The 26,268-nt window shown below is 39.6% G+C and overlaps 1 protein-coding gene across 1 annotated transcript in view; it reads right to left on the reverse strand.

Moving 5' to 3' along the window:
* The window catches only part of RNF150 (ring finger protein 150), a 268,182-nt gene that overhangs the window by 93,189 nt on the left and 148,725 nt on the right, over nt 1-26,268 (reverse strand). Inside the window, exon 2 of the mRNA XM_061142396.1 lies at nt 11,454-11,704. Within this exon, the coding sequence (XP_060998379.1) occupies nt 11,454-11,704 (251 nt within the window). The remainder of the gene's footprint in view (nt 1-11,453; nt 11,705-26,268) is intronic.

Genomic DNA, 26,268 nt, shown 5'->3' on the forward strand with positions numbered 1-26,268 from the left:
CATGGCAACCCACTCCAGCATTCTTGCCTGGAGAATCACATGGACAGAGGAGCTCAGCAGGCTACAGTCCACAGGGTTGCAAAAGAGTCGGACATGCCTGAAGCAACTTAGCACACAGCACTCAGGGTTTCTATTAGGTTAAGAATTAGTGGATAGCAGCCAAAGTGGCACACCTGAGAAATGAGGTACCCAGCGCTTCTTAACATCCTGGTGGAAGGGGAGGGCGGCCCATGGTGCAGACTGGTGCTCAGGATCAAGAGTATCGGATCTGGCTCCCCAGCTCAAGGTTCAAAAAGAGGTCCCCGGACACAGAGGTCATTAGCTGGTAGAATGAAGAAGAACCCTTAGCATCCTCTGTGAAGCTCCCCGAGGTGGAGAATCTCAAAATAGATATGACAAAGGGCTTAGCAACTAATCTTTATTTCCAAAGCCCCAAAGAGCCAATCTTCACATAGAAGCATGGTCGGGCGTTCCTCATGTTCCTGCTGTGACTGACAGAGAGGCCGGTGATCCTCCTCGGGGGTCAGGGCTCCTCAGGACCTATACTGCGGAGGGAGCTTGGTCATGGGAAGCCGCCTTGCCTTGAAATAAAAAACCTGCAGAACAGACTTTTGAACTCTGTGGGAGAATGTGAGGGTGGGATATTTCAAAAGAACAGCATGTATACTATCTATGGTGAAACAGATCACCAGCCCAGGTGGGATGCATGAGACAAGTGCTCGGACCTGGTGCACTGGGAAGACCCGGAGGGATCGGGTGGAGAGGGAGGTGGGAGGGGGGATCGGGATGGGGAATATGTGTAAATCTATGGCTGATTCATATCAATGTATGACAAAAAAAAAATAATAATAATTAAAAAAAAAAACAACAAAAAAAAACCTGCTTGTGTGTCCTTGGGGAAAAGAAAATCACTTAACATCGCTCTCTCTCAAATTCATTACATCTAGTGTCCCCTTAAAATTCTAAAAACTATGATTGGGAGTTTGGGCTTGACATAGACACGCTGCTATATTTAAAATGGATAATCAGCAAGGCCCTAAGTATAGCACAGGGAACTCTGCTCAGGGTTATGTGGCAGCCTGGGTGGGAGGGGAGTTTGGGGGAGAATGGATCATGTATACGTATGGCCGAGTCCCTTCTCTGTTCCCCTGAAACTATCACAACATTATAATAAAAAGTTTTTTAAAAATAAAACGGATAACCAACAAGGACCTACCATATAGCACCAGGAACTCTGTTCGATATTGTGTAATAACCTAAATGGGAAAGGATCTTGAAAAAGAACAGATAACTGAACCATGTGGCTGTACACCTACAACCAACACAACATTGTTAATCAACTATACTCCAATATAAACTAAAAATAGAAACTATGATCCTGATATCAGGCAGTCAGTTCTCAAACAGATGAGTGGAATGGCCAGGTATCTGATGCCTCCAGTCCTTATACGTGTGGTTTCTCATCTGCAGCCCTTGTGGGAACGCGGGCTCTCAGGGCTGATCTGAGAGGTATCTGGGCAATGCAGCTATGAGTCCACCCTGGTGACATCAGGGTGCTACTTCCTTAAAGTGCCGATCCAGGGCCATCAAGAGGACTTGTGAGGAGAGACAGGCCTAGCATTTAAGAGTCGCCTTGGCATGTGTTAAACAGTAAGCAGATTTTTTTTTTAATGATATAAGACCTTTCAAACTGTTACTGGGGTTCTCCATGCGGAGAGTGGGCGGTGGGCTGCATCTCCCCTTCCCACACCATCATGCCACCTTTACTCGAGTGTTTGCACACTTTATAGGCGTGACGGAAAAGGCTTCTTGTGCCTCCGCACCATTTCCTCACTTCCCCTCACCTGGTTCTGCCTGGCTGGCTGGACCACTGTTCCTGTATCTGTGATTTAGATCCAGTTCCTGACTCCCAAGATTGCTAAGCTCTCCCTACACTGGACTATCCTCCTGTCTCCTGACCCTGCCCTGCCCAAGTCTCTGATTCTACTTTGCTCTAAAACCAGAGTTAGACAGCAAACACTATTCATCCTTACATGGTTCCAGCTCCTAACACATCAGCCTTGGTAGTATCCTAGATCCTCACTTAGCTGTCTGAGAGGGTCCCATTTATGTCTGGGTCTATGTTTGATTATGTAGCAGAGAACTCTGGGCTTGGTCGGAGCTGAGACTCTGTTGGCTGGAATGTGACAGTATGAAAAGCAGCCCACCTAAGGGTCCCGTGTGTGCTTCGAGCCAACCTGTAACCTAACCCTCTTGGGGCGCTTTCATGGGCTCTCCCGGGCCAGAGGGCTTGTTCAGGAATGGAGTACAGGAGTGAGTGAGCTCTGTGGATAGGGAGCCTGGAACAGACGCTGGACTCAGGCATCCTCAGGCTGGCTGACGGCAAGGTCCCCAAGCAGCCTGGCCCCGGAGAAAAGAGGACAGAGCTTCATCAAAGATAAGCGATATGACTGAAAGCCACAGCAGAGCAGTGACCCTGAGCCACGGAGAACTGGATCCAGAGGGAGCATGAGGTTGGACGTGGTCTCTGCTAACCAGCACCCTTGCTTCAATTCCGTAAGAGAGCCTGCAGGGCAGGGGAAGGTACAGGGCAAGGAGGAAATGGTTTCAAACAGTGACAAGAACTGGGAAGAAAATAATACATAAAGTAATATGATGGAGGGAGAAAGACTGGGGCGCAAGTGTATACCCAGCTGTCTTCAGGCCTCTTCTCTGGCCTGCCCATTTCCAGGAGGCACTCACCCTGTCCTGACCATTTAAATGGCATCTCTACACAGATAACTCTTAAAACGCCACCTCCAACTCTTCTCTCCCAAATTCTCAGCTTGTATATCAAATACCTACCAGGCATCTCCATCTAATAGGCTTCTTTCTTACGTTTATTTAGTATCTGCTTGCTTTTAAAAATTAAAGTATAGTTGATTTACAATGTTGTGTTGGCTTCTGCAGTTTATTATCTCCATACCCCGTTTCTGGTTTCTCTGGCCCCTCTGGACCTCTTTTTCTGCTTTTTGCTATTTCAGTTAATGTTGCAGGAACTGACCTAATTGCACCCTTGATTCTTCTGTTTCCCTCACACATAAGATAACCATATGATTATTATCTAAACTGGAACACTTGTGAGAAGAAAATGGGGGGGTTATTAATAATTAGGTTAGTATGCACCTGTGTGCCAAGTCGCTTCAGTCCTGTCTGACTCTTTGCAACCCCATGGACTGCCGCTCACTAGGCTCTCTGTCCGTGGGATTCTCCAGGCAAGAATACTGGAGTGGTTGCCATGTCCTCCTCCAGGGCATCTTCCCCACCCAGGGACTGAACCTTTGTCTCTTCCGTATCCTGCAGTGGCAAGTGGGATCTTTATGACTAGTGCCACCTGGGAAGCACAAAGCTAGGATAGCAGGTATAAACTAGGATAGCTGGCTTATATGCTACGTCAAATCCACAAAATTTCAAAATATTGCCCTAATTTGATGCCCATCTGGCTTCTCCATCTCGCTCACTCCAGTCCAAACCCATCACCTGTTATCCTGATTCCTGCACAGTCCTCCAAGTGGGCTCATATCTGTGTTCAAGTGTATTTCCTGTTGATGCCACTATAATGTATTGCCATGTGAAGGCAGAGTCCTTGTGTATGTATAATAATAAATGTGGAAAGGAACTTTTCTTATTTATAGACACAGAAACTTCTGGAAGCATAGAAATGGAAGTGCTAAGGCTTGTTTCCTCTGGGGAGAGCTAGAGGGAGGGAAGTTGACAAAGAGTCTGAAGCGGGGGTGGTGAACACTTACTTTTAAATGAACACTTTTATTTTTGCCTTTTTCTAAAAACAGTGTGCACACTGTTATTGTGAATTAAAACACACTGTTGCATGGGAAGGTATTTTCCAAGAATGCCAGGTTTTTTTTCTCTGTAGTCTATTGATATGTCCTCCTTTCCCCATAACTCTGGAAAAATAACTCCATTTTATTTCAAACTGTGTCACCTGGGACACACAGCCCCTATCCAGACTTAAGTATATGTGAGTTATGTAAGAACTTACCTATTTAAATTTGGGAGGGAAATACTATTTTCTAAGAGATGCTTTACCCATTAAAGACAACCCAGGCTGGGGTTTTTTGAGCATGAGCCAGCCACCCATTCTCCTTAACCGGCCCTGCAATAAACCTTTTTGTATTCCAAAAAATGCAATCTTGTTAACAACTCTCTGATAACCGACATGCATTTTTTTCCATTGGGTCCTTGCATCAAGCCTGTGGGGATGTCCTATGGTCATTCCCAGTTTACATGTGAGGAAATCTAGGCACAGAGAGGTAACGACCCAAACAAGATCACACCACTAGAAACTGCCAGAGCAAAGACTGCAGTCGAGACCCATCTGACTACAAAGCTGTGTCTTTAACTATCACCACACACTAACCATCTTGGTACAGCTTCTTTAGGAAACATGCCACACCAGTCAAGTTTCCCTCTCCGGTTTAAGTCGCGGCCCTAATCCTCCACGTTCTCATCTTAAAGACGCTGCAGTGACATTACTACCATAAAGAACATCTAGCAAATCTTACTCCACGGGAAGCAGCACTGAAATGATCTGAAAGGGCTAACGATCATGTAAGATGATGGTGACTTTCCTCTAAGTGTGACCTGCACCAAGCTGGGCAGAGACTGAGGTGTGCTGCTGGCTAATCCAAGTTCAGTCTCTCAATTACATACCGGAATGGCTAGATACTTCACCCATGTAACATTAATGCCTTTGATAGTCCATTTTAGACTGTGAGTCAGCATCTAACCTGAGAGTTACTCCTTCTGGAAGGGCCAATAATGCGTCAATAAAAATAAATGACTTCAGTTTACCTGATGCTTACTAAAGCTATAGATTATATAGCTACAACTTTCTGTTGACTGGAATGAAGCACTCCCCATCAAAAGAGAAATATTTGTCTAAGGGAAATTAAAGATCCTTATTTCATTCATAAAAGGGCTAAAGTATGATGTCTATTTTGATCAAGAAATAGTGCTTTCAGCATGATCCAAATTCACAGAGTGAACCAAAGGTAACATCCTGTAATTCAAGGAAAGCTAATAAAAAGGGAGCAGAGTGAAAACTTAAACCTCATCCACTTCATGCCTTCCATTCTAATTTACTTTTCACATATGTCACAGAGTGTGCACATGTCAAGATAGAAATGCGATCTATACCTACCTGCACAAAGAGAGCTAGCATAGGAAACAGTTACTCAACTAATTCAAGACTAAATGTTCCATCCTTGCCTCAACTTCCCAAAGACTGCTTGGATTATCTCCAGACTCAAAAAGATAGGCATACCATCTTATCATTGTTGGATCAGCTGGTAAGTATCTTTGTGATAACTGATTTATATTTGTACTGGTTCTTCAAATGTAACCTTTAGGAACCAGTGGGAACTGAACTTATTTTTTGTTCCATATCTAGTTTCACTGCCTTGTGTCTAACTGGTAATGCATCCACTTAAATTCAAGAATATTTAGTAAAAGTATCAAAGTTGGAACTGTATGTAATGGTTATGGAATTTATATGATGGTAATAATGATACCATTCATTGAGAGCTCTGTAAGTGAGTAATTATGCTCAGGGACATTAAAATATAAGACACATTAAGCCATTTAATCCTCACTATAACTAAAAAAAGAAAGCATATTCCTGTTTAGTTTAGAAAACTAAAGCATAAAGTAACTTGCTCACTTTTGTTAAGTGGTAGAACCTGACTACTATGTAGCTACTCAAAATCGTGTTTTAGATATCACTTAATGATGGAGGAAATGCTCATCATTTAATTAAAAAAAAACACACAAATTTAAATGTCTAACATGTGTATCTGTATCTCAAGCATACATAACACACACATGACAACAATTTACTGATATATGTATACATATGGAATTAAAAGTCTGGAAGGTAATGTTTGTAATTGTTAACAAGTCAGTCGGGTGATGGGTGATTTATTTTCTTTTACTATTTTTCTGATTGCCAAAATTTTTAGAACAAATATGCATCATTTTGAGAGCCAGAAAAAGCAATAAAAATGTTTAAAAAATTGTTCCAGGTTCTATAGAAAATTTAAACAGATGAGTTTTCATAAAATAAATAGAAAGTCAAAGAGCTGTCCTCCTAAAACAACTTTGAATTTATTGGCTTATCAAAAAATCTAAAACACGTTAGTGAAGTAAAAGTCGCTCAGTTGTGTCCGACTCTTTGTGACCCCATGGCCTATGGGGTCACATTCCAGTTTATGGAATTCTCCAGGCCAGAATACTGGAGTGGATAGTTTTTCCCTTCTCCAGTTGGACCTTCCCAAGCCATGGATCGAACCCGGGTCTCCTGCATTGCAGGTGGATTCTTTACCAGTTGAACCACAAGGGAAGCCCAAGAATATTGGAGTGGGTAGTCTATCCCTTCTCCAGGGGATCTTCCCAACCCATGGATCGAACCCAGGTCTCCCGCATTGCAGGTGGATTCTTTATCAGTTGAGCCACAAGGGAAGCCCAAGAATACTGGAGTGAGTAGCCTATCCCTTCTCTAGGGGATCTTCCCAACCCAGGAATTGAACCGGGGTCTCCTGCATTGCAGGCAGATTCTTTACCAACTATCAGGGAAGCCCTATAATACATTAAGGATCAGCTAATTCTAGCACTCTTTAAAATGTTCTAGAATTAGACCATCCTACAGGACTTTCCATGATGATGAAAATGTCCTATCTATGCCCTGCCATCCAGAAGCCACTGGAAATGTAGCTAGTATGACTGAGGAACACAAATTTAAATTTAATTTTATTACAATTAATTTAAATTTAAATAGTCACACATGGTTAGCGACTGCCATGTTGGACACTACAACCCAACTACAGAAAATGGAGCAAAATTTCCAAATTCTTCTTATAAAATTAGTAGCACTATTGCCTAAACATGATAAAATGTAAACTGTGACTTCTCTGGTGGCGCAGTGGATAAGAATCAGCCTGCCAAGGCAGGGTACATGGGTTCGATCCCTGGTCTGGAAAGATTCCTTATGCCACAAAGCAACTAAGCCTGGACATCACAAATACTGAGCCAGTGCTCTAGAGCCCATGAGTTGCAACCATTGAGCTTGCCTGCTGCAACTACTGAAGCCGGTGCACCTAGAGCTGTGCTCCACAACAAGACAAGCCACCACAATGAGAAGCCTGCAGTGAGAGTGCTGCAACAGAGGGGCGCCCAGCTAACTGCAACTAGAGAAAGTCTGCACAAAGCAACGAAGACCCAGCAGTCTCATAAATAAATACACATTTAAAAAGTAAACTGCAGGCAAATTCCACATGTGAATATCAAGGTAACAGGTAAATAATGTACTAAATAAGGTATGCACAAAACAATTCAGCACACATTAGAAGATTAGCTATGTGCTGGAAATTCAAGACGGCTCAATATTGGGAAATCCATTCATTTAAACTACAATTAATATTAAAAGATCAAAAGGGAAAAGTCAGAACTATCGCTGTAGAAAGGCATTTGTTAAAATTAGAAATACATTCCTGATTAAAACTCTGAATGAAAGAGGATTATGTTTACATTTACATAACATGTTAAATATATATCTCAACCTAGAAGACTGCATGGGGAAAGAATAAAATTGAGAAATGATAAAAACAATCCATTAAATTCAGAATGCCCCCATAAATACTGAATGAAGAGTAGTATGCTCACTATTACCACTACTACTTTAGTTGGCTCTAGAGGCACAAGTCAGTGAAGCCAGACAACAGAAGAAAAAAGGTTGAAAATTTGAAGTAATAAATGATCAATTGACTCCATATTATTAGTGTAATTCTGGTAAACTAATTCAAACAATTACAAACACTATAATGTACTGGTTAAGGGCATATGTTCTGAAGCTGTGATATTGGTTCATTTGCTGTCTATTAAACAATAACTAGCTGTGTGACCTTGGGCTATTTATTTAAACTTTCTATTTCCTTCTCTGTAAAATGGGGACAATAAAATTATCCACTATAAGGTTACTAAGAAGATTATGTATGTAAATATACAGAGAGCTCATATAACATGCCCGTATTTAATATATACTACATAATATCACTGTTAATATTAAGATAATAAATTTTAAATAATAAATTATTGAATACATAAATTACTAAATTATAATAATGTGCAAAATAAAAAAAATCAAAATCCTTCCCATATTAAAAAGGTTTCATTTATAATTGCAACACACTGAACTAGGAATAAACATTTCTTATGTGCAAGATTAAATGAGGATATTTAAAATGCTATTAGGGAATAAAAAGAATAGTTGAATAAAGGGAAAACATATATCATTCTTAGATAGGAAGATTCAACATCATTAGGTTATAGATTCCTTCTAAATTATTCTATAAATTAAAAAACCAGCTTAAAGTGATTCTAACTTCATATAAAGATACACATGAAAAAAATGAAGACAGAGCAATAAAAGAAGATTAGCATGAACAGATATGAGGCATATTATGGTGCTAAAATATTCAAAATAGTATGGTATCAGAATGTGAAGACACAGATTAAAGCTACATTTTATAGAGCATAGAAACAGAATCAAATACATATGGAGCTTTAATATATGCTAAATGGGAGAGGTTCTGCATATGAGAAGGAAAAGATTAATTATTCAATAAACACCAGTTACAAAAACCAGTAGGCAATCTGAAAAAAAAAATAATGTTGGCTCTATACTTGATTCTTTAAATCAAAATAAGTTCTCTGCAGATTAGAGTTTTAATTGTGAAAGTGAAAAAAAAAAAGCAGTGGATGAGATACTGTTTTTCTATAATCTTGGACTATGGAAGATCTTATTACACAAAACTTGGGAGCTATAAAAAAATCAGTAGATTCAGTTATGTAATACCCCCAAATTTCTGCATGGCCCCAAACCCCAAAGATACATCAGAGACAATGATAAGTTTAGAGGGAAAACATGGAATCTGTAGCAGTCCCAAAGTTGACTACTCTGACCAGTAAAGAGCTTGTACATCAGTCAATGTGACCAACAACTCAACCGAAAAGCGGTCTAATAATATAAGCAGATACTTCATTGGAGAAAAACTAACTTTTTCTATTTAATGGAACTTGGATCAGAAACATGTGATACCATTTTTATCTTATTAAATCACAAACAATGAAAAAAGCCGTAACATTTATATGGTGAGGATACTGGAAACAGTGTTTGTTATTAGTATATCGTTGTATGTGTTCGTATTTGTTGTTTAGTCCCTAAGTCGTGTCCGACTCTTTGTGACCCCATGCACTATAGCTCACCAGGCTCCTTGGCCAGGGGATTTTTCAGGCAAGAATACGGAAATGGCTTGCCATTACCTGCTCCAGGGGATCTTCCTGGCCCTGGGATCAAACCCGCGTCTCCCTCATTGGCAGGCGGACTCTTCATCACTGAGCCACCAGGGAAGCCCCACATGTTAGTATAAGCAGTGCTAACATACTACTGCACGAATGTTGTCTATATTAGTATCAGTATTACTATATTGCTGGTTCACGTATAAATGGGTTCAAGCTTTCTGGCAGACAATTTGGCAGTATCTAAATAGTTTGAAGGCTTTCCTGGTGGCTCAGACGGTAAAGAATGCTCCTACAATGTGGGAGACCTGGATTTGATCCCTGGGTTGGGAAGATCCCCTGGAGAAGGGAATGGCAACCCAGTCCAGTATTCTTGCTTGGAGAATGCCATGGACAGAGGAGCCTGGTGGGCTACAGTCCGTGGGGTCGCAAAGAGTCGGACATGACTGAGCGGCTAAGCACAGCACATTATAGTTTAAAATACACCTACCATTGCCCTAGCTATAAAACTTCCAGAATTTACCATACAGATATACTCACAAATGGGCTGTGTCACATGCATGTTTGTGTGTGTGTGCACTTCATTTTGTTTTTTGGTAAGGGAAAACACATTCATTGATAGGAGCTGGCTAAATAAACATAGTATATGCAGAAAATAAAACATTATACAGGCATATCTCATTTTACTGTGCTTCACAGATATTGTGTATTTTATAAATTGAGGGCTTGTGGCAACCCTGCATTGAGCAAGTCTATCAGTGCCATTTTTCTAACAGCATTTGCTCTTTGTATCTCTGGGTTATATTTTGGAAATTCTCACAATACTGCAAGAGTTTATTATTACTATATTTGTCATGGTGTTATGTGGTCGGTAATCTTTGATGTTATTATTGCAAAAAGATTATGATGTGCTGAAGATTCAGATAATGGTTAGCATTTTAGGCAGTATTTAAAATTAAGGTACATACACTTTTTTGGATATAATGTTATGACTACAGTATAGCATAAACATAATTTTATGTGCATTGGGAAACCAAAAAATTCCTGTCGACTTGCTTTACTGAGATACTTGCTTCATTGCAGCAGTCAGGGATCAAACCCACAGTATCTCCAAGGTCTGCCTATACAGTCATCAGAAATGAGAAGACAGCTTGGATTGAGGGTTGATAGGAATTAATCTCTAGGATGAAGTGAGAAATATTGGTACAGATTTATATGTGCTCTTATTTGTTTAAACACACACACATATACACACACACAGGTGTTTGTAAGCACATAAGATTCCTTGTGTGAGAAGATATTCCAGAGAGAAAAACTGCATAACTGAGGGACAGACATGGGAATGTAAATACTTTTCATTGTATACCATGTCCGGCTTCTCAGGCAGCTCAAATATCAAAGAAATCTGCCTGCAATGAGGGAGACCTGGGTTATACCTTTTGCATTTTATACTAAGAGTATGCTTTACCTGTTCCAAAATTTATTGCTTTCAAAATATTTTTATTTATCTAGTTTTGTTTCTTTCTGTTCTCAAGGAGGAAATTCTGGCTCTTTCCACATTATGTTGATACAATTGGCATAATCTTAGCTCCTGTCCTCTTCCCCCCCTTTATTTTGTGTCTGGTGGTTTAGTTGCCAAGTCATGTCTGATTCTTGCAACCCCATGGACTACAGCCAGCCAGGCTCCTCTGTCCATGGGATTTCCCAGGCAAGAATACTGGAGTGGGTTGCCATTTCCTTCTCCAGGGGATCTTCCCAACTCAGGGATCGAACCCCAGTCTCCTGCATTGTAGGTTGATTCTTCACCAACTGAGCCACTGTCTAAACAGTAAATAACTGTCCCACAAATAAGCAACAGGAATGTGGGACAAAGTATCTCCATGTTACAGAACAATGTTAGCAAGACATTAAAATATGTATACTTGGAAAAGATCTGAAAACTTCTGCAGCAAATGTTAACAGTGTTTATCTTGAGTAGGGGCATCGTAGGTACGTCTGGTTTTGGTCATGGTATTTTCTGTGAGCTCCAAAGTTTATACAATAAAGTCTTACTTTGGTAATAATTTTTTAAGTTTTTTCTTTTATAACTTTCTGCTACTCACCTGGTTCCTGTCCCTGGCATTTGCATATCGAAACCTCTGGATATAATAGAAGACCAGCCAGGCAAGGGAAATGATCATGAGGACGATGAAGGAGATGGATACAAACACAACCGAGGTACGGCTCACGTATTTCTGCAAGTTCCGGGTCCCAATGGTGATGTACATTGTCACAGTGATGTTTCTCTCCAGCAGGCTTACTATCTCCCTCCCTTTGGGCTCAGGAATCATTATTGCCACGATGTCTTCCACACCTGTTGTGAGAGGACAAGTGTAAGGGGATGAGAGAAAGAGAAGGTCACAGTAAAGTGTCCGAACAAAATAACATGCACCAAATCATGATACTTCTTTCAATGAGTCTGTGCCACACCAAATAGCCAGGTCTAATTCTCAGATCTAACAGCCAGAAGTGGAGTTGAATTTTCCTTTCTTCAGCTACTGCGGGATGCTGCTGTCTTATATATGAGAAAAGAACCTAAAACAAACTCATGTTTTTGGTACCAGCGAGGTCATGATCCTGCTCCTTTCTAGCTCCCAAAGGTGTTGTTGGCCCTGGTCTAGGAAAGATGGACCCTCCCAACCAGCCCAGTTTACAGTTCTATGTTGCATTTCACAATCCCTCCACAGAGGGGAAAAGGCACTTTGTGCCCCATGGCTAAGGATAAAATACCCAATTTTACACCATTTGTCCATGAGTTCTCTCCTTCCCCTTCACAGACACGAGGAGCTCTCAGTTACAGACTTCTATTAATCATTTCTTAGACAGGCTTCGCCTACAATATCCAGAGCAATCATAAAGCAGATTTTTCTTTTTATTAAAGTATAGTTGATTTATTATATTATATTAATTTTAGGTACATAGCACAGTGAGTCAGGATTTTTGTAGCTTATATTCCATTGTGAGTAATTCACAAGATAATGGCTATAATTCCCTGTGTTACACTATATGTCTTTGTTGTTTATCTGTTTTATACATAATAATTAGTTAATCCCACACCCCTAATTTGCCCCTGCCCACTTCTGTCTCCCCTTTGAAACCACAAGTTTATTTTCTGTATCTGTGACTCTGTTTCTGCTAAAGAAGTTTTCTTAGCAAGCTCTAATATGACCTGCCAACATAAAATAACAGTCTCAGAATTATCTTCGGCTTTCTTTTTTTTTTAACCTAATTCAATGTAAATAGCTTGTGTATTCTCATGCCAAGCAAAGAGATGAGAGAGACTGTACTGATCATTCCAGGACAGTTTGCTCTCCACTCTCAAATACTCTTACTGTGGAGCCCCTGTTATTGAAGAGTTTGAAGCAAAAGTGGTATCTTTCTTCAGTCTGAGATACCTGGGTCATTTTCCCTTCTCTTTATGACACTCTGAGGCACAGCCTCTTTGTGAGGAGTTCAGAGGCCTCTGTAAGGGGTCCTTGGTAAGGATATAATATCAGCTCCAAATGAGCCAACTCAACTTGCCACTAGCGGCTCAGATGAGAATAACAGCCCCGAGGTTAGTTTTCAGGGAGCGCCTCAACTCCAGTCCATCCTACAATGCTCTTCATGAGCCCCATTTCCACATGGAAGTGCCCTATTACTTGAGGTCACTGCAAATTAAACTGCAAACTTGCAATTAGGATGTAGGTTCTGGACAGAGTTAAACACCCCTTCAGCTGCTTACAGCTGGCCTTATCCATGCACTGAGGTCAGCCAGTGAGACAGAATTACCAGATTATATTTGTTTAGGGTGTTGCAAGTTTCTTAGAAGCTATTTAGGACTTTCCCTTGACCTTGATCTCTAGGCAGTTTTTCCATCCTAAATTCCTTGATGGTATTTCACTTAGGCCAAATGAGTACTTTTAAAAGCTAGCTAGATATAAAGGTGTCTATGTATGAGACATCAATTATATGATTTTTTAAATTCCTAAAACCTTTGCACTGGCTCAACTGCAAAAGTCACAAAACTACACAATGTTTAGATTTGGCCATTATTTCTGGGAATTACTGAAACTGATGGCTTAGATTTCAGCTTTGCAGAATTTACTGACAATTCTGATGCTTGTTCTCTCGTCATGCTTACTCTGGCTAATGGCTGTATGTGGTCTGAGGTTTTGTGAGGAATTAAAGCTTCTGGCAGGTTTTTCCTCTTATAGAAATATGATCTTCTCTGCATACTGGACTAATCTGGCCTGGTAAAGTTCATCCCAGTACTGTAGCCACTTTGTAGATATTTAATCAGTGATAGATCATCAGTTTTCACTTGATTTTTTTTTTTTAATTTATATTTTTCAAGTGAGTCTATTCAAGGTTCCAGAATGAGACTATTTTTCTTTTTAAGATGAGGTCTCAGGATTATTTATATAAGACTTTGTATGCTCAGATTTTGGAGAATCCCATGGGCAGAGAAGCCTGGCAGGCTACAGTCCATGGGGTCGCACAGAGTTGGACACGACTGAAGTGACTCAGCACTCATGCATGCTTAGATTTAGACCAATTTTACTCTTTTTAGTAGTCAAATTTCATCAATATATTCCCTTACGACTTCTACTTTTGATTCTCTGCATAGGAAGCTCTTCTCCACCAAAGATGATAGAAATATTCATCTAAAATTTCTTTCAGCTACACTTTAAATGTAGTTCTACTTTTTACATTTAAATCTTGAGCAATCTGAATGTAATTCAATAACAACACTGTGTTTAACATGATGGGCAGAGAGGAGACAGGTAGGATGCAATTTGTTTTTTTCCTAAATTCTCAGACATACTGGGGCCTATTTTTGGATTTTTTTTCTTCACTGTAAGATGGATCTATCTTTTGCTGACCTAATACCAGGCTCTTTTAGCTGTGAAGCTTTTAACATATTTACTATTCGGTAGCCTCTTTCCTCAGTTATTTACCTCCTTACAATATGCCTATTATTTATTTATATTAAGAGACCATTTAAAAAAGAGAGACATCACAGAGCCTGACAGTGAAGAATTGGGCTTTGAAACTGGACAGTTTTTTTCAAACTTCATTTCAGCATGTTAAAAATAGGTAAACAAATTTTGGATATCTGGAGAGTTTTAAATTACCCATCACCCACTGTCAGGACACAAGGAAACATCTTTTCTTCCTGTAAGGTATAATTTGCTATTTTAAAGCACTTATTTTAAACTTAAGTGCTCAGTTACACTACCTGTGTTGTTCACCCCACTGCCGCACCTTTATGATATATGATATCTGCTTGGAAAGACTGAAAATGGAAGTGGCGCGGTTCTTTTCATCTGGACCTCAACCTTATTCATTTTCAATGTTCATAATGAATTTCTAGGGCCAATGCTTGTAAAAAATAGATTAGATTCTGAGATATTTCTCCCTGTGCTTTAGGCTACTTATTGTGCATGGCAGAGACACTGAAGGTATCCATTTATACCAATAGAAATAGTCATTAAGAATTTTGGCATTTAGGGTGTCTAAAGATGGTACAAAGGGGACTTGATGAATTATTTGAGCAGTCTGAGCGATGCACAAAATCTGCCACAGGACCTAATCTGTTCAAATGAGATGTGTGCACCAATATGGGTTTTCAGACAATTCCTAGATCTTTGCTTCATTTTGGAAGATGCATCCAGTGTTCCAGAGAAGCCAGAAGATTCTCTCCAGGTAGCTTGGAGTGTAACTGCTTCTGAGGGTATGTATGTGTGTGTATGTGTGGGGCGTTGGGCAGGGAGAAAGGGAGAAGCAGGGGTGACAGGGAAGAGAGCGCTGAAAGCCCAGCTGAGAGCCCTCCTCAAAGGTAAGTGCTGCCCTAAGTATCAAATCTATGACACCCAGGAGGCTCTGAGACTCAGGAGAGAGAAGTTAATAGAGCATATTTTATATGGGTAAAATCTACAAAGAGATCCTGCTATTGGGGCAATTCTATGTTTACTCTGGGGCTTTCCAGGAGGCTCAGTGGTAAAGAATCCACCTGCCAAGCAGGAGATGAGAGTTGATCCCCTGGAGGAGGGCATGGCAGCCCGCTCCAGTGTTCTTGCCAGGAGAACCCCATGGACAGAGGAGCCTGGCGGGCTAGAGTCCATGGGGTCACAAAGAGTCGGACACAACTGCAGCGACTAAATAACAACAACAGTTTACTCTGATGCCTCTTTTTGCAAAATGATGTCAGCCGACCATCTATTTTCCTCCCAAAGGCACTCCACTTTTGAGCCACTGCTGTGTAATTATCGTGTATCCTGGAAAAGCTCTTCAGTCCTGTCCCGGGACCAGGACACAGATGACCCAGCTGCCAGACAAACAGCAGGAGCGGCCCAGAGTTTCAGTGCTTCCTTTTCCTGGGCGTGGGCTCAACTGTCATCATCTAATTTGGAGAAGGAAATAGCAACGCACTCCAGTATTTTTGCCTGGAGAATCCAATGGGCAGAGGAGCCTGGTGGGCTGCAGTCCGTAGGGTCGCACAGAGTCGGACATGACCAAAGCAGCTTAGCACAGCACAATTTGGTACATGCAGATAAATACAGAATCAAAAGATCCAAAAGCCAAAGAGTGTTGAACGACAGGGAAATTCTTTACTTATGGATTCCAAACCAGGTTGTTTAAACTCTTCAACAGAATGCTTAGAAAACCAGCAGAGGGCTAGACATTTTACAGAGCTGGCAGTCCCATTCCTCCACGTGCATCCTGGAGAGTGATAAAATCGCTCTGAAGTCATGCAAGCAAAAATCCTTTTTCAATTCTCTGTATCCTCTCTCTCCTCTGATTCTCATTTTGGTTTCATGGGTTGTCCTTTAGAATTTAGTCAACACTAAGAGAAACCTGCAGTTTCCATTTGTAGATATTTTCTAACACTTAATTATCTATTTTATTATTTTTTTAAAAGAGTCAGCTCCAATTATCATGTATTCTCAAGTGAGATAACATACAAAAACTGCAGTGTACCATAGAAATGTGAAGCATTACCACCTTCTGCGGTGTTTATTAATGTGTTTGGCTGCACTGGGTCTTAGGGCAATTGTTCATTGTGTCATGTAGGATCTTTTGTTGCATGGACTCTCTAGTTGCCACTTAGCTGCTCTGCAGCATGTGGCATCTTGGTTTTCAGACCAGGGATTAAACCTGTGTCCCCTGCATTATAAAGGCAGACTCTTAACCACTGGACCACCAAGGAAGTCCCTCTCTGCATTAATTTAAAAATTATTTTTAATAAACACAGATGCAAAAAAAAAAGCATTCACAAATGGATTCCAATCATATAGTAAAAAATATTCATGATCCAAGAGGTTTATCCTAGGAAGGTGAGGGTTATGTAATATTAGAGAATGTGTTAATGCGTTTCAGTACATTGACAAATTAAAGGAGTATGGCACGTGGTTATCTGGTGTGGCTATCTGTCCTTCAGCATCTGCTCTTTTGCACTTCTATGGTATGGTCTCAGATGGGCACAGACTGTTGAGTGAAAAGCATTAATCATCAGCAGCCTCCCTCGAAGCTAGATGTGGCCACGTGATGAATATTTGGCCTTTGAGATGTTGAGTAGAGATGATGTTTGCTACTCCAAGGTCATATCCATAAATGGCTGAGTATGTGCACCCCAGATCTTATCTCCCCTTTTCTCTGACTTCACAAGGAGAGATGTCAAGCAGCCAGCTTCTTAGAGAAGGAAGCCATATGTCGAGAATGGCACTCATTTCTCATCCTTATTAAGAGAAATACCAGGAAATTTACTTAATGTGATACAAAGCATCTCCTAGAAACAGTACATTAAATGGAAGAAACAACATTAGGCGTTTTCAATTCAAATCATGAATAAGACAAGGATGAGCCAATATTTAGGGCTTCCCAGGTGGTGCTAGTGGTAAAGAACCTGCCTGCCAATGCAGGAGACTTGAGCCATATAAACACTAGCCTTATATGAAGAAAACTATACAATAAAGTTTATTTGTATGACTTTGAAATCTGAAGAAGCAGATTTCATTCCAATGGAAAAGGTTATTTAGTCCTATGCATTTAGTTTCCAAACATATGTGACCTTTAAAGTTACCCATTTGTAATCATTATTATTGTTATTGTTGCATTATGGTCAAGGAACACGTCTTGCTCTCTTTTCAACTTTTTATTTTGTACTGGGTTATAGCCAATTATCTCTCTTTGAGATTAAAGCTGATCTCAAAAATGCCACTTTCTTACCACCCATCAGCTTCCTCCTGGCTTCCCTTCTGTTCTCACCACCTCGATCACATGGCCCATAATTATAAGAACTCCTCTAAAAATGCTCAATCCCCTTGCTCTTCCATTTCTCCATAGAAAGTGCCCTACAAAATTTGCTTTTTTGCTATGCCCCCATTTCATCAAGGGAACATGGCTAAGAGAAAAATCTCACCAGTCATCTGTTTTCACTTTAAATTTATGATCCCTTTTCTCGAATGAACCCCTCCCCCTCGCCTTCCCCTTCCCAAACCCCTGATGTCCACTTATCTGTTCTCCATCTCTGTAATTTTGTCATTTCTAGAATGTTATATAAATGGAATCATGCAGTATGTAACCATTTTGAGACTGGCTTTTGGCTTAGTTTTTTCACTCAGCTTAATGCAGAACATCCATTCTACTCTATTCTGAATCTGCTTTCCCTTTGTCTAAGTGATGACCTCATATCTTTATGTTTCATGCTCATATCTTTATAAGCTCATATCTTTATATGTTTCAGTCGTGTCTGACTCTTTGTGACCCTGTGGACTGTAGCCCACCAGGTTCCTCTGCCCAAGGGATTCTTCAGGCAAGAATACTGGAGTGGGTTGCCATGCCCTCCTCTTATATCTTTAATATCTCTCCTCATGTCTCCTATATGCTCTTTTCCACCCTCATTCTCTATTAGCAATTTTACTGCAGGATCACTGAGAAAAAATACACAGGGAAATATCCTGTCCAATTATTAAAGGAGGTAATTTATAGTGAAGAATGTTAGCACAGGGTCTGCCATATAAAACCGCAATACAGATGGTAGGTTTTATTAGTGTCACTATTGTCTTTCTCATTGGAAAAGACCCTGATGCTGGGAAAGATTGAAGGAGGGAGGAGAAGGGAACGACAGAGGATGAGATGGTTGGATGGCATCACTGACTCAATGGACATCAATTTGAGCAAGCTCTGGGAGTTGGTGATGGACAGGGAGGCCTGGTGTGCTGCAGTCCATGGGGTCGCAGAGGCAGACATGACAGAGCAACTGAACTGAACTGATTGTCGTACCATTGCCAAATATATCCTGAAACTCATGTATCCTTCCTGAAACCTGTGTATTTCTACACTTGCTGGGAATGGGAAAGATGTTGTCTGGACCACAGTCTTAATCTAGACAATAAAAATAGTTTTCAGGGGATAAAAGCAAATTCACAATAGGACAACTTTAGGAGTATAGAAATTGATCATTCACGAACCAAAGTGATAACCTATAGTGCAAACTAGCTGACATGATTTCTCCAGAAGCCCTCTCAGTTAAAAATAGTAAAGGTTCATCCAAGTAGTTGAGTAGAAACTGGTCATTTGTACTTCCTAATGGACTGCAAGGAGATCCAACCAGTCCATCCTAAAGGAAATCAGTCCTGGGTGTTCATTGGAAGGACTGATGTTGAAGCTGAAACACCAATATTTTGGCCACCTGATGCGAAGACCTGACTCATTTGAAAAGACCCTGATGCTGGGAGGGATTGGGGGCAGGAGGAGAAGGGGACGACAGAGGATGAGATGGCTGGATGGCATCACCGACTCGATGGAGATGAGTTTGAGTGAACTCCGGAAGTTGGTGATGGACAGGGAGGCCTGGCGTGCTGCGATTCATGGGGTCGCAAAGAGTCGGACATGACTGAGCGACTGAACTGAACTGAACTGAACAATTTTTGGAAGTTTCACACACATGATTTCATACAATCACATAGTAACACCCTCCGCACCAACCCCCACCCCCTACTGCCCCTCCTTCCTCCCCTCTCCCCATGGGTAACCACTAACTTGCTCTATCTGTGAGTCTGCTCTTTTTTCATTTAATTCTAAAGTGCACTTTAATTATGCGCCAGATCCCCAAGTGGAGATGTGTCATTACACTTAGAGGGACTCCATAACAACTAACTTTTATGAAGTAAAAAAAAATCTTTAAAGGAGATGCTAACAACAGCCAACTTTATTTTCTTTGGAAAAGCTCTAGTAATGAACTCACTGACGTTAGTTCCTCAGCTATATCTGAGATGATCAATGACTCGCATTTTTTAAAGTATTCATATTTTCCCCTAATTTACAAGTGTGCAGAATTTTCTGTGAATTTGTAATAACTGTAGGGGGAGTGAGGAATATAAAATAAGGTATTTTATTTATAGCCCACCTGTAAGTATTTTCATAGAACAGTCAGCACATCAGACTCAAAATAACTTACTTCTAGTTTTTGTGAGAATTTTAAACAGTTAAAAATGATAGAGTCCATGCTGACATAAAATAAATTGTAGAATACTAAATTGACTTATACAATAATTCAATTTTTATTGGAACCAATAATAATGCTGAGAGAACCTTCTGTTTACATATAAAATGTTTTAAGTTCTAATTTTAGTTTGGGCAAAATCCAATATACGTATAAGTCTCATTAACGAGTGGAATAATGGAACTGCAGGAGAGGAGATTACAAGAAATCAAAACTCCCTAGCATTATCTCTTCCTAGCAATCTAATCAATGAAATTAACTAGCAGAATCATTTACTGTAACTCCTAGCTGGGTGACCTTGGAAGATTTACTAAATCTTCAAGCTTCAGGTTTTCTCCAAGACTCTAATAGTAAATGTACCTAATCCAAATGGTAGTGAGAATTAAATGAGATAATGAATATAAAGAACCCAGAGTATAGTGTTTAGTAAATATTAAGTTATTATTATCATGAATATCATCTATCAAATAATTATTTTAAACATTCCAGATAGTTGCATTTAGACCAGAGGAGCTAAGTAGGCATGAGAAGGAACACATCAACCTTGGCTTCCACTGGGGCCCAGAAACAAAGGATGAGCTTCTGGGCAACCTAAAGTACCTGGATACTACAGGGACCCCTTGAAATAGCTGAGGCCCATGAGGCCCATGCTGAGCAAATCCCCATTTATGCAACATGGAAGGATGAACTTTCCACCTCACGCTGGTCAATGCAAGGAAACTACAGCATTTAAATTGAAAAAATTAATCTTTGAAGGAAAAAATGAACATACCTGGGTTAACAATTAGCAATTCACGGCCCAACTCATGTTGCTCTCTTAAAGTAGTGAAAAATAAAAATTGGATAATTTTTAGTTTGAAACAGTCACATAATCAACACAAACATGGATGTGTGTTTTGTTCTGCTTTGAACTACTGGGAAAAGTCACATCAATTATACCTCACTAGACTATTTTTAACAATGCACGGCCAGAACTTACAATTGATATTATCTATCATATTATCATGAATCATATTATCATATTATCTTGGATGTACTGAACTTCTAGATATTTATTTTCTGAACTGTTACATAGAATAGAGAAATATACACGAATCATAACTTTTCATAATTTTTCATGTTTGGTAGAAATGACCTGGAATTCTCAATTCATTGAATAATTATTAAATCCTTCATTATTTTACTCGATTCATCTCTAGTTCCTTTTTAGTATCCTCCAAAGTTGTTTTAAGTAGTTCCTGAAAATTAGAAGTGAAAGTTTCCTTTATTAAAAGTTCATATTGGAAAATCTGCTGTGTAAGAGCAATTAAAGTTTATTAGTTTTGGTTTCCAGAAGCTGGGAGTCCCCACAGAGCTTTCCCTATGGTAAGATGACATGGACTACAAATTCAACAAATAATATTAAGGTCAGTTAAAAGACCAATTATTAATATATTGAAAAAATATATAAAAAATGACAGAACTTGATGATATACCTTGGTGGATAGTAAACAGCTTATCATAGCCCAAGCTCCAAAATGGAAAACAATGCATATCCTTTGGCTGGACCCACGAATTCGAGCAGCTGGTTGTGACAGGCACTGGTATGAAATGATTGTAGACTAATAGGAAAGTGAATCAAGATTATAAGGCGCCTTGGTCTTCATGCCTCTATCAGTAGATCTCAGGACAGGGGGAAACTGGGTACATTTAACATGATCTCAGGTCTAGGAAGGGGAAAAGAGTTGGGAAATTCAGTATGAACTTTGAGACAGCTCCACAGATCTGAAATACACTCTACATTATAAGTCAGAGTGTCTGCAGCAGATGTTATCCATTACCCACCTGTATCCCCCAGCTCACATCATATTAGTACACACTGTCCTGATTTTCAACTGCCAGATTCAGGATTTCTTTGCATTAATGGCTTTCCTTGACCACTAGAGTCACTTGGACTGTGTCGGTAAGGAGAAGTACTGCCCTCACTGGAGGGCAGTCTTGAACTAGTTGAGGAGGATGCCGGTGCATAAATATCTCAGCTCCCTCCCTCCCTGTTCTGGTAGAAGTCTGTGGCATATTTCCAAGCCATTTCCCATAGCTCCTCAGTGCGATCAAATTTCAGTGACTCAGGGCGGTAACTTGCTTAATAGCATACTATACTGGCTTCTTTCCCCCCCTCACACTTCTCCATTCCCCAACTGGTGTTTCCTGGAATCACCTCTCAAATAAATGGTTTGTACTTGAATACTTGCGATAGGTCTGCTTCTGGGGAAACACAAACTAAGACTGTCCCCAAGTAATTTCTCTTCTTCTTTTCTTTCTTTATAGTTCTCTGATATCCTAAATACTATCTCTACTGGCTTGTACTTTAGTGACATATACTGCTTCATAAATATCCCTCTTCAGTAGGTTTACAGATAGAAAAAAAATCAAAAGCAAAAATCTGAACTCCTCCCCACTTATTTTTTATTAAAAAAAATCATTTAGCAGAAGCAGCTCTTTCATACCTTCTCATGCCTACTTACCCTCTTATAGTTGTAGTCAACATATAGCTACTGAAGACTACCACTCAAACCACGTATCTGAAGGGAGAATCAGGCATCCTTCTTTCCTATCTCTACCCTTAGGGAAAAAGAATATTCTTTGGATACTAAGTATCTGCTGAAATCATTTGAACACATACCAATCATTCTATAAGGCTTGCTGTCCAACGTGGTAGCCACTAGCCATGCGCTGCCATTGAGTACTTGAAATGTAGCTAGTATGGTTGAATTTCTAATGCTCGTTAATTTAAATTTTAATTTAAAGCCATTACTTAGCTCAATTACTGGAAAACTAAGTATGTCTGAGATTGTAGGACAATCTATTTTTTTCAAGTGTAAGTTTTATAAAATCTAAATACAGATCAAGTATGTCTGGTGAAGATGTAGCATCCAAATTGAAATGTGCTTAAGTGTAGAATACACACGGGAATTTGAAGAACTATAATTAAAAATATCATTAGAAATTATTAATATTTGATAATAATAATGGGATGCTTTATGGTGATTAGATATTGAAAACACAGTTTAGATATATTGTTACATAAAATATATTAAATTTAATTTCTTCTGTTTTTCTCTTCTAATTTTCAAAATGTGGCTATTAGAAAGTTAAATTACATATGTGGTTCACATTATTTTTCTATTGGACAGCACTTCTCGGTCACCTTACCCACAGCTTACATTTGCTAGTCTAGTGGGTGAAATCACTGCTATATAAAAAGATTAAGACAAAAGAATAACATTCCCTTTTCTTAAGGGGTTGACATTTCAAAAGCAATGTCACAAGTTTGCTAATAATATTGAAGCCAAACTTAAGAGCAAAATAAAAAATAAAGATATATAAAACTTTCTCATTGAAAGTAGCTGCTTTCACACATGAATAGATTACTGATATTAGAGTAAACTACAGGAAGTGATCTAAGGAACAATGTTATCCTCTTTAAAAGTCTACAAAGCTTACTCTGCCTGAACAAGGATGTAAAGGCTTTGCCAATGTCAGCTTTTTAGACTTGAATTGGATAAAATAATCAGGCAACAGGTCTGAGAAGGAAACTCACTGTCCACCCTGACATCATCATCTCCTTCATTTTACAAATAAGGGAAATATGATCTAACCAAGGTTAGGTGACTTTTTAAAGGTTAGAAATGATTTTGCTTTTTCTCAAAGGAAAAGAAAGACATTCATTCTCAGATATAATTTAAAGTTCCTATAGGTAAAACACTTTCCATCACTGCAAAGTTTATACACTGAAACTAGTGATTCTCAGATGGGCCAACTCTTCTTGACACTTTTGCTCGTATTTCCTTCCATATTTCTAAATATGTTGATACTAGTATTTCTTGGGTTATCAATTTTGGACATTTTCTATTGACATTCTGCCCAGGCAGATGACTTAACTCACACTCACTCTGCCATCCTTGTGTCCCCACTCAAGCCTTCATGTGTGTGCACGTGTGTGTGTGTAAGTGCATGCATACGCTTCAGCTGTGTCTGACTCTTTGCAACCCAAAGGACTATAGCCTGCCAGGCTCCTCTGTCCATGGGATTCTCCAGGCAAGAATACTGGAGTGGCTTGCCATGCCCTCCTCCAGGGATCTTCCCAGCCCAGGGATCACACCTGCGTCTCACATCTCCTGCACCGGCAGGTGGGTTCTTTACCACTAGCACCACCCGGGAAGCCCCAAGTCCCCAGAGAATGAATCAGTATTATTCAATGTAAATACTTTTCATTGTGCAGCCAGGTAGTATATTAAAATTATTTTCGTCATTTCTCCTGAAGCTAATGATTACATCATTCTTCCATTTGCCTGGTTTCCATATATTTCTATTGTTCCTCCTGCCCCCAATGCTACTATCTCTGTCACATTTTCTAAAATCCTCAAATACATTAGCTCTACTTGTCTTTTAAAGATTTTTTTTAATATGGATCAATTTAAAATATTTTTTGAATTAGTTACAATTTTGCTTTTGTTTTGGTTTGGTTTTTTGGCTGTGGCTTATGTGGGATCTTAACTCCCCAACCAGGGATCAAACTCATGGGAAGTTGAACCCATTGGAACTCCCGCATTGGAATCTGAAGTCTTAACCACTGGACCACCAGGGAAGTCCCACTACTTGTCTTTTAGACTGGGGTAATTCCCTCATGGAACCCTTTGTTCTCCTGCTCCAATTATGGCTTGAATGCTTCGAAGCTCGATCTGCAGCAATTATCTTATCTTACCTGACAATCTAACAATGGGAAAATTGTACTTGATTTTTCACTTTTCAAGTCAACTATAAAACTGTCTCTTATTTGTATTTTGTAGACATATATTAAATAAGAGCAAAACAGTACTGCCACCACCACAGACAGCCCAACACTGCACACATTCAAAACAGTGACTGCTAGTTTACATGAAAATGTACAATGGAAAGAGTGCCCTTATTTTAAGCACTTTGGTTTTTGGCTCCTTGAGCAAATGCCATTGCAAGCCACAGAAGTTTAGCTTCATTGCCACCCAGAGCTGGTGGTTTCCAAAGTGGCCCTAAGGTCTGGAGTACACAGGTGCTGGTATCAGCGAGGTCTCCAGGGTTACTATCTATCACATCACTTTTGCAACACAGCACCAAGAGGCTTTTATGCTAAGGTAACATGGATTCAGTCAGAATTTCAAGACAGGGCTTTATTATTGTGGTGGTGGTGGCATCTGGTTCCTGCTTATTTAATTTCACCCAAAGAAAGTGCCGATTTTAAACTAGCCCCCAAGGGGGTGCTGATGTGGGCAGAGCTATGGAAAAGTGCCGTAGAACCACAGAGCTCTACTTCAGGGAGCCATCCAGAGACCACCTACAAGTTCAATCTCCGTATTTTGCAGAAGAGAAAACAGAGGGCTAGGAGGCTACCCAGACAAAAATGAGGCTGATGGCAGCTTATAAGTAGGCTTTAAAAACATTTAGAAAGATGAAAGTAACTTACTGGTAACAGGTTAATTATGATCTTGCAGATGGAGCTTGTCATTTTGTGTAAGCTAAGCTTCCTCAAAGAAGCAAAATCATTTAAATATTCATATCAATACTTCTAACTCTTGAACATTTATCTTGCAATATTAACAAATTAAAATGTTAAACTGAAGCACAAATTAAAAATGTGCAAACTGAAGCAACAACTTACAATCTTTCTGTCTTGTTGTTTTTCCTAAACCACATGAAACACAAATCTTAAAGACATTATTTATCACCTGACTTTGGAGAAGACAATAGTTGAAGCAAGTTATAGATAAATTCTGACAGTCGGGCTGATTCTAGAAAGACCCAGACAGTCATAGGTTGCCAAACAGAGAAATTAAGTCTTTTTCACTTCTTGTTCAGAAAGAGCTTTGCCAAAATCCCTAGACATGAATTCGTTAACTTACTTGTATCCTTAGGAGTGAATTCGTTAACTTACTTGTATCAAGAGACAGTGGCCAGTAGCCATAAAAGAAAAAAAGTTAAGAACTATGAACAAAATGAAAAAGAATTGTTTTTACTTTCTTCTGGATTTGTTTTTTATTTGAATTTTCCAAATTATAGCTAGATTATTCTAGACCAACCTACTAATGCACAAAATTCTGGCATTTATAGTCACTTAAAATCACGGCTTACACATGCCCACAGACTGTATTCTAAACATCAAGGAAGTGGGACTTCCATGGTGGTCCAGTGGTTAAGACTTTGCCTTCTAATGCAGGGGGTGCAGGTTTGATCCCTGGTCAGGGAGCTATGATCCTACATGTCTCACAGCCAAAAAACCAAAACACAAAGCAGAAACAATATAATAACAAATTCAATAAAGATGCTAAACATGGTCTACATAAAAAAGATTCTTAACAAAATAAACATCAAGGAAC

This window comes from Dama dama, chromosome 5, assembly GCF_033118175.1.
Source record: "Dama dama isolate Ldn47 chromosome 5, ASM3311817v1, whole genome shotgun sequence".
Classification (NCBI taxonomy): Eukaryota; Metazoa; Chordata; class Mammalia; order Artiodactyla; family Cervidae; genus Dama; species Dama dama.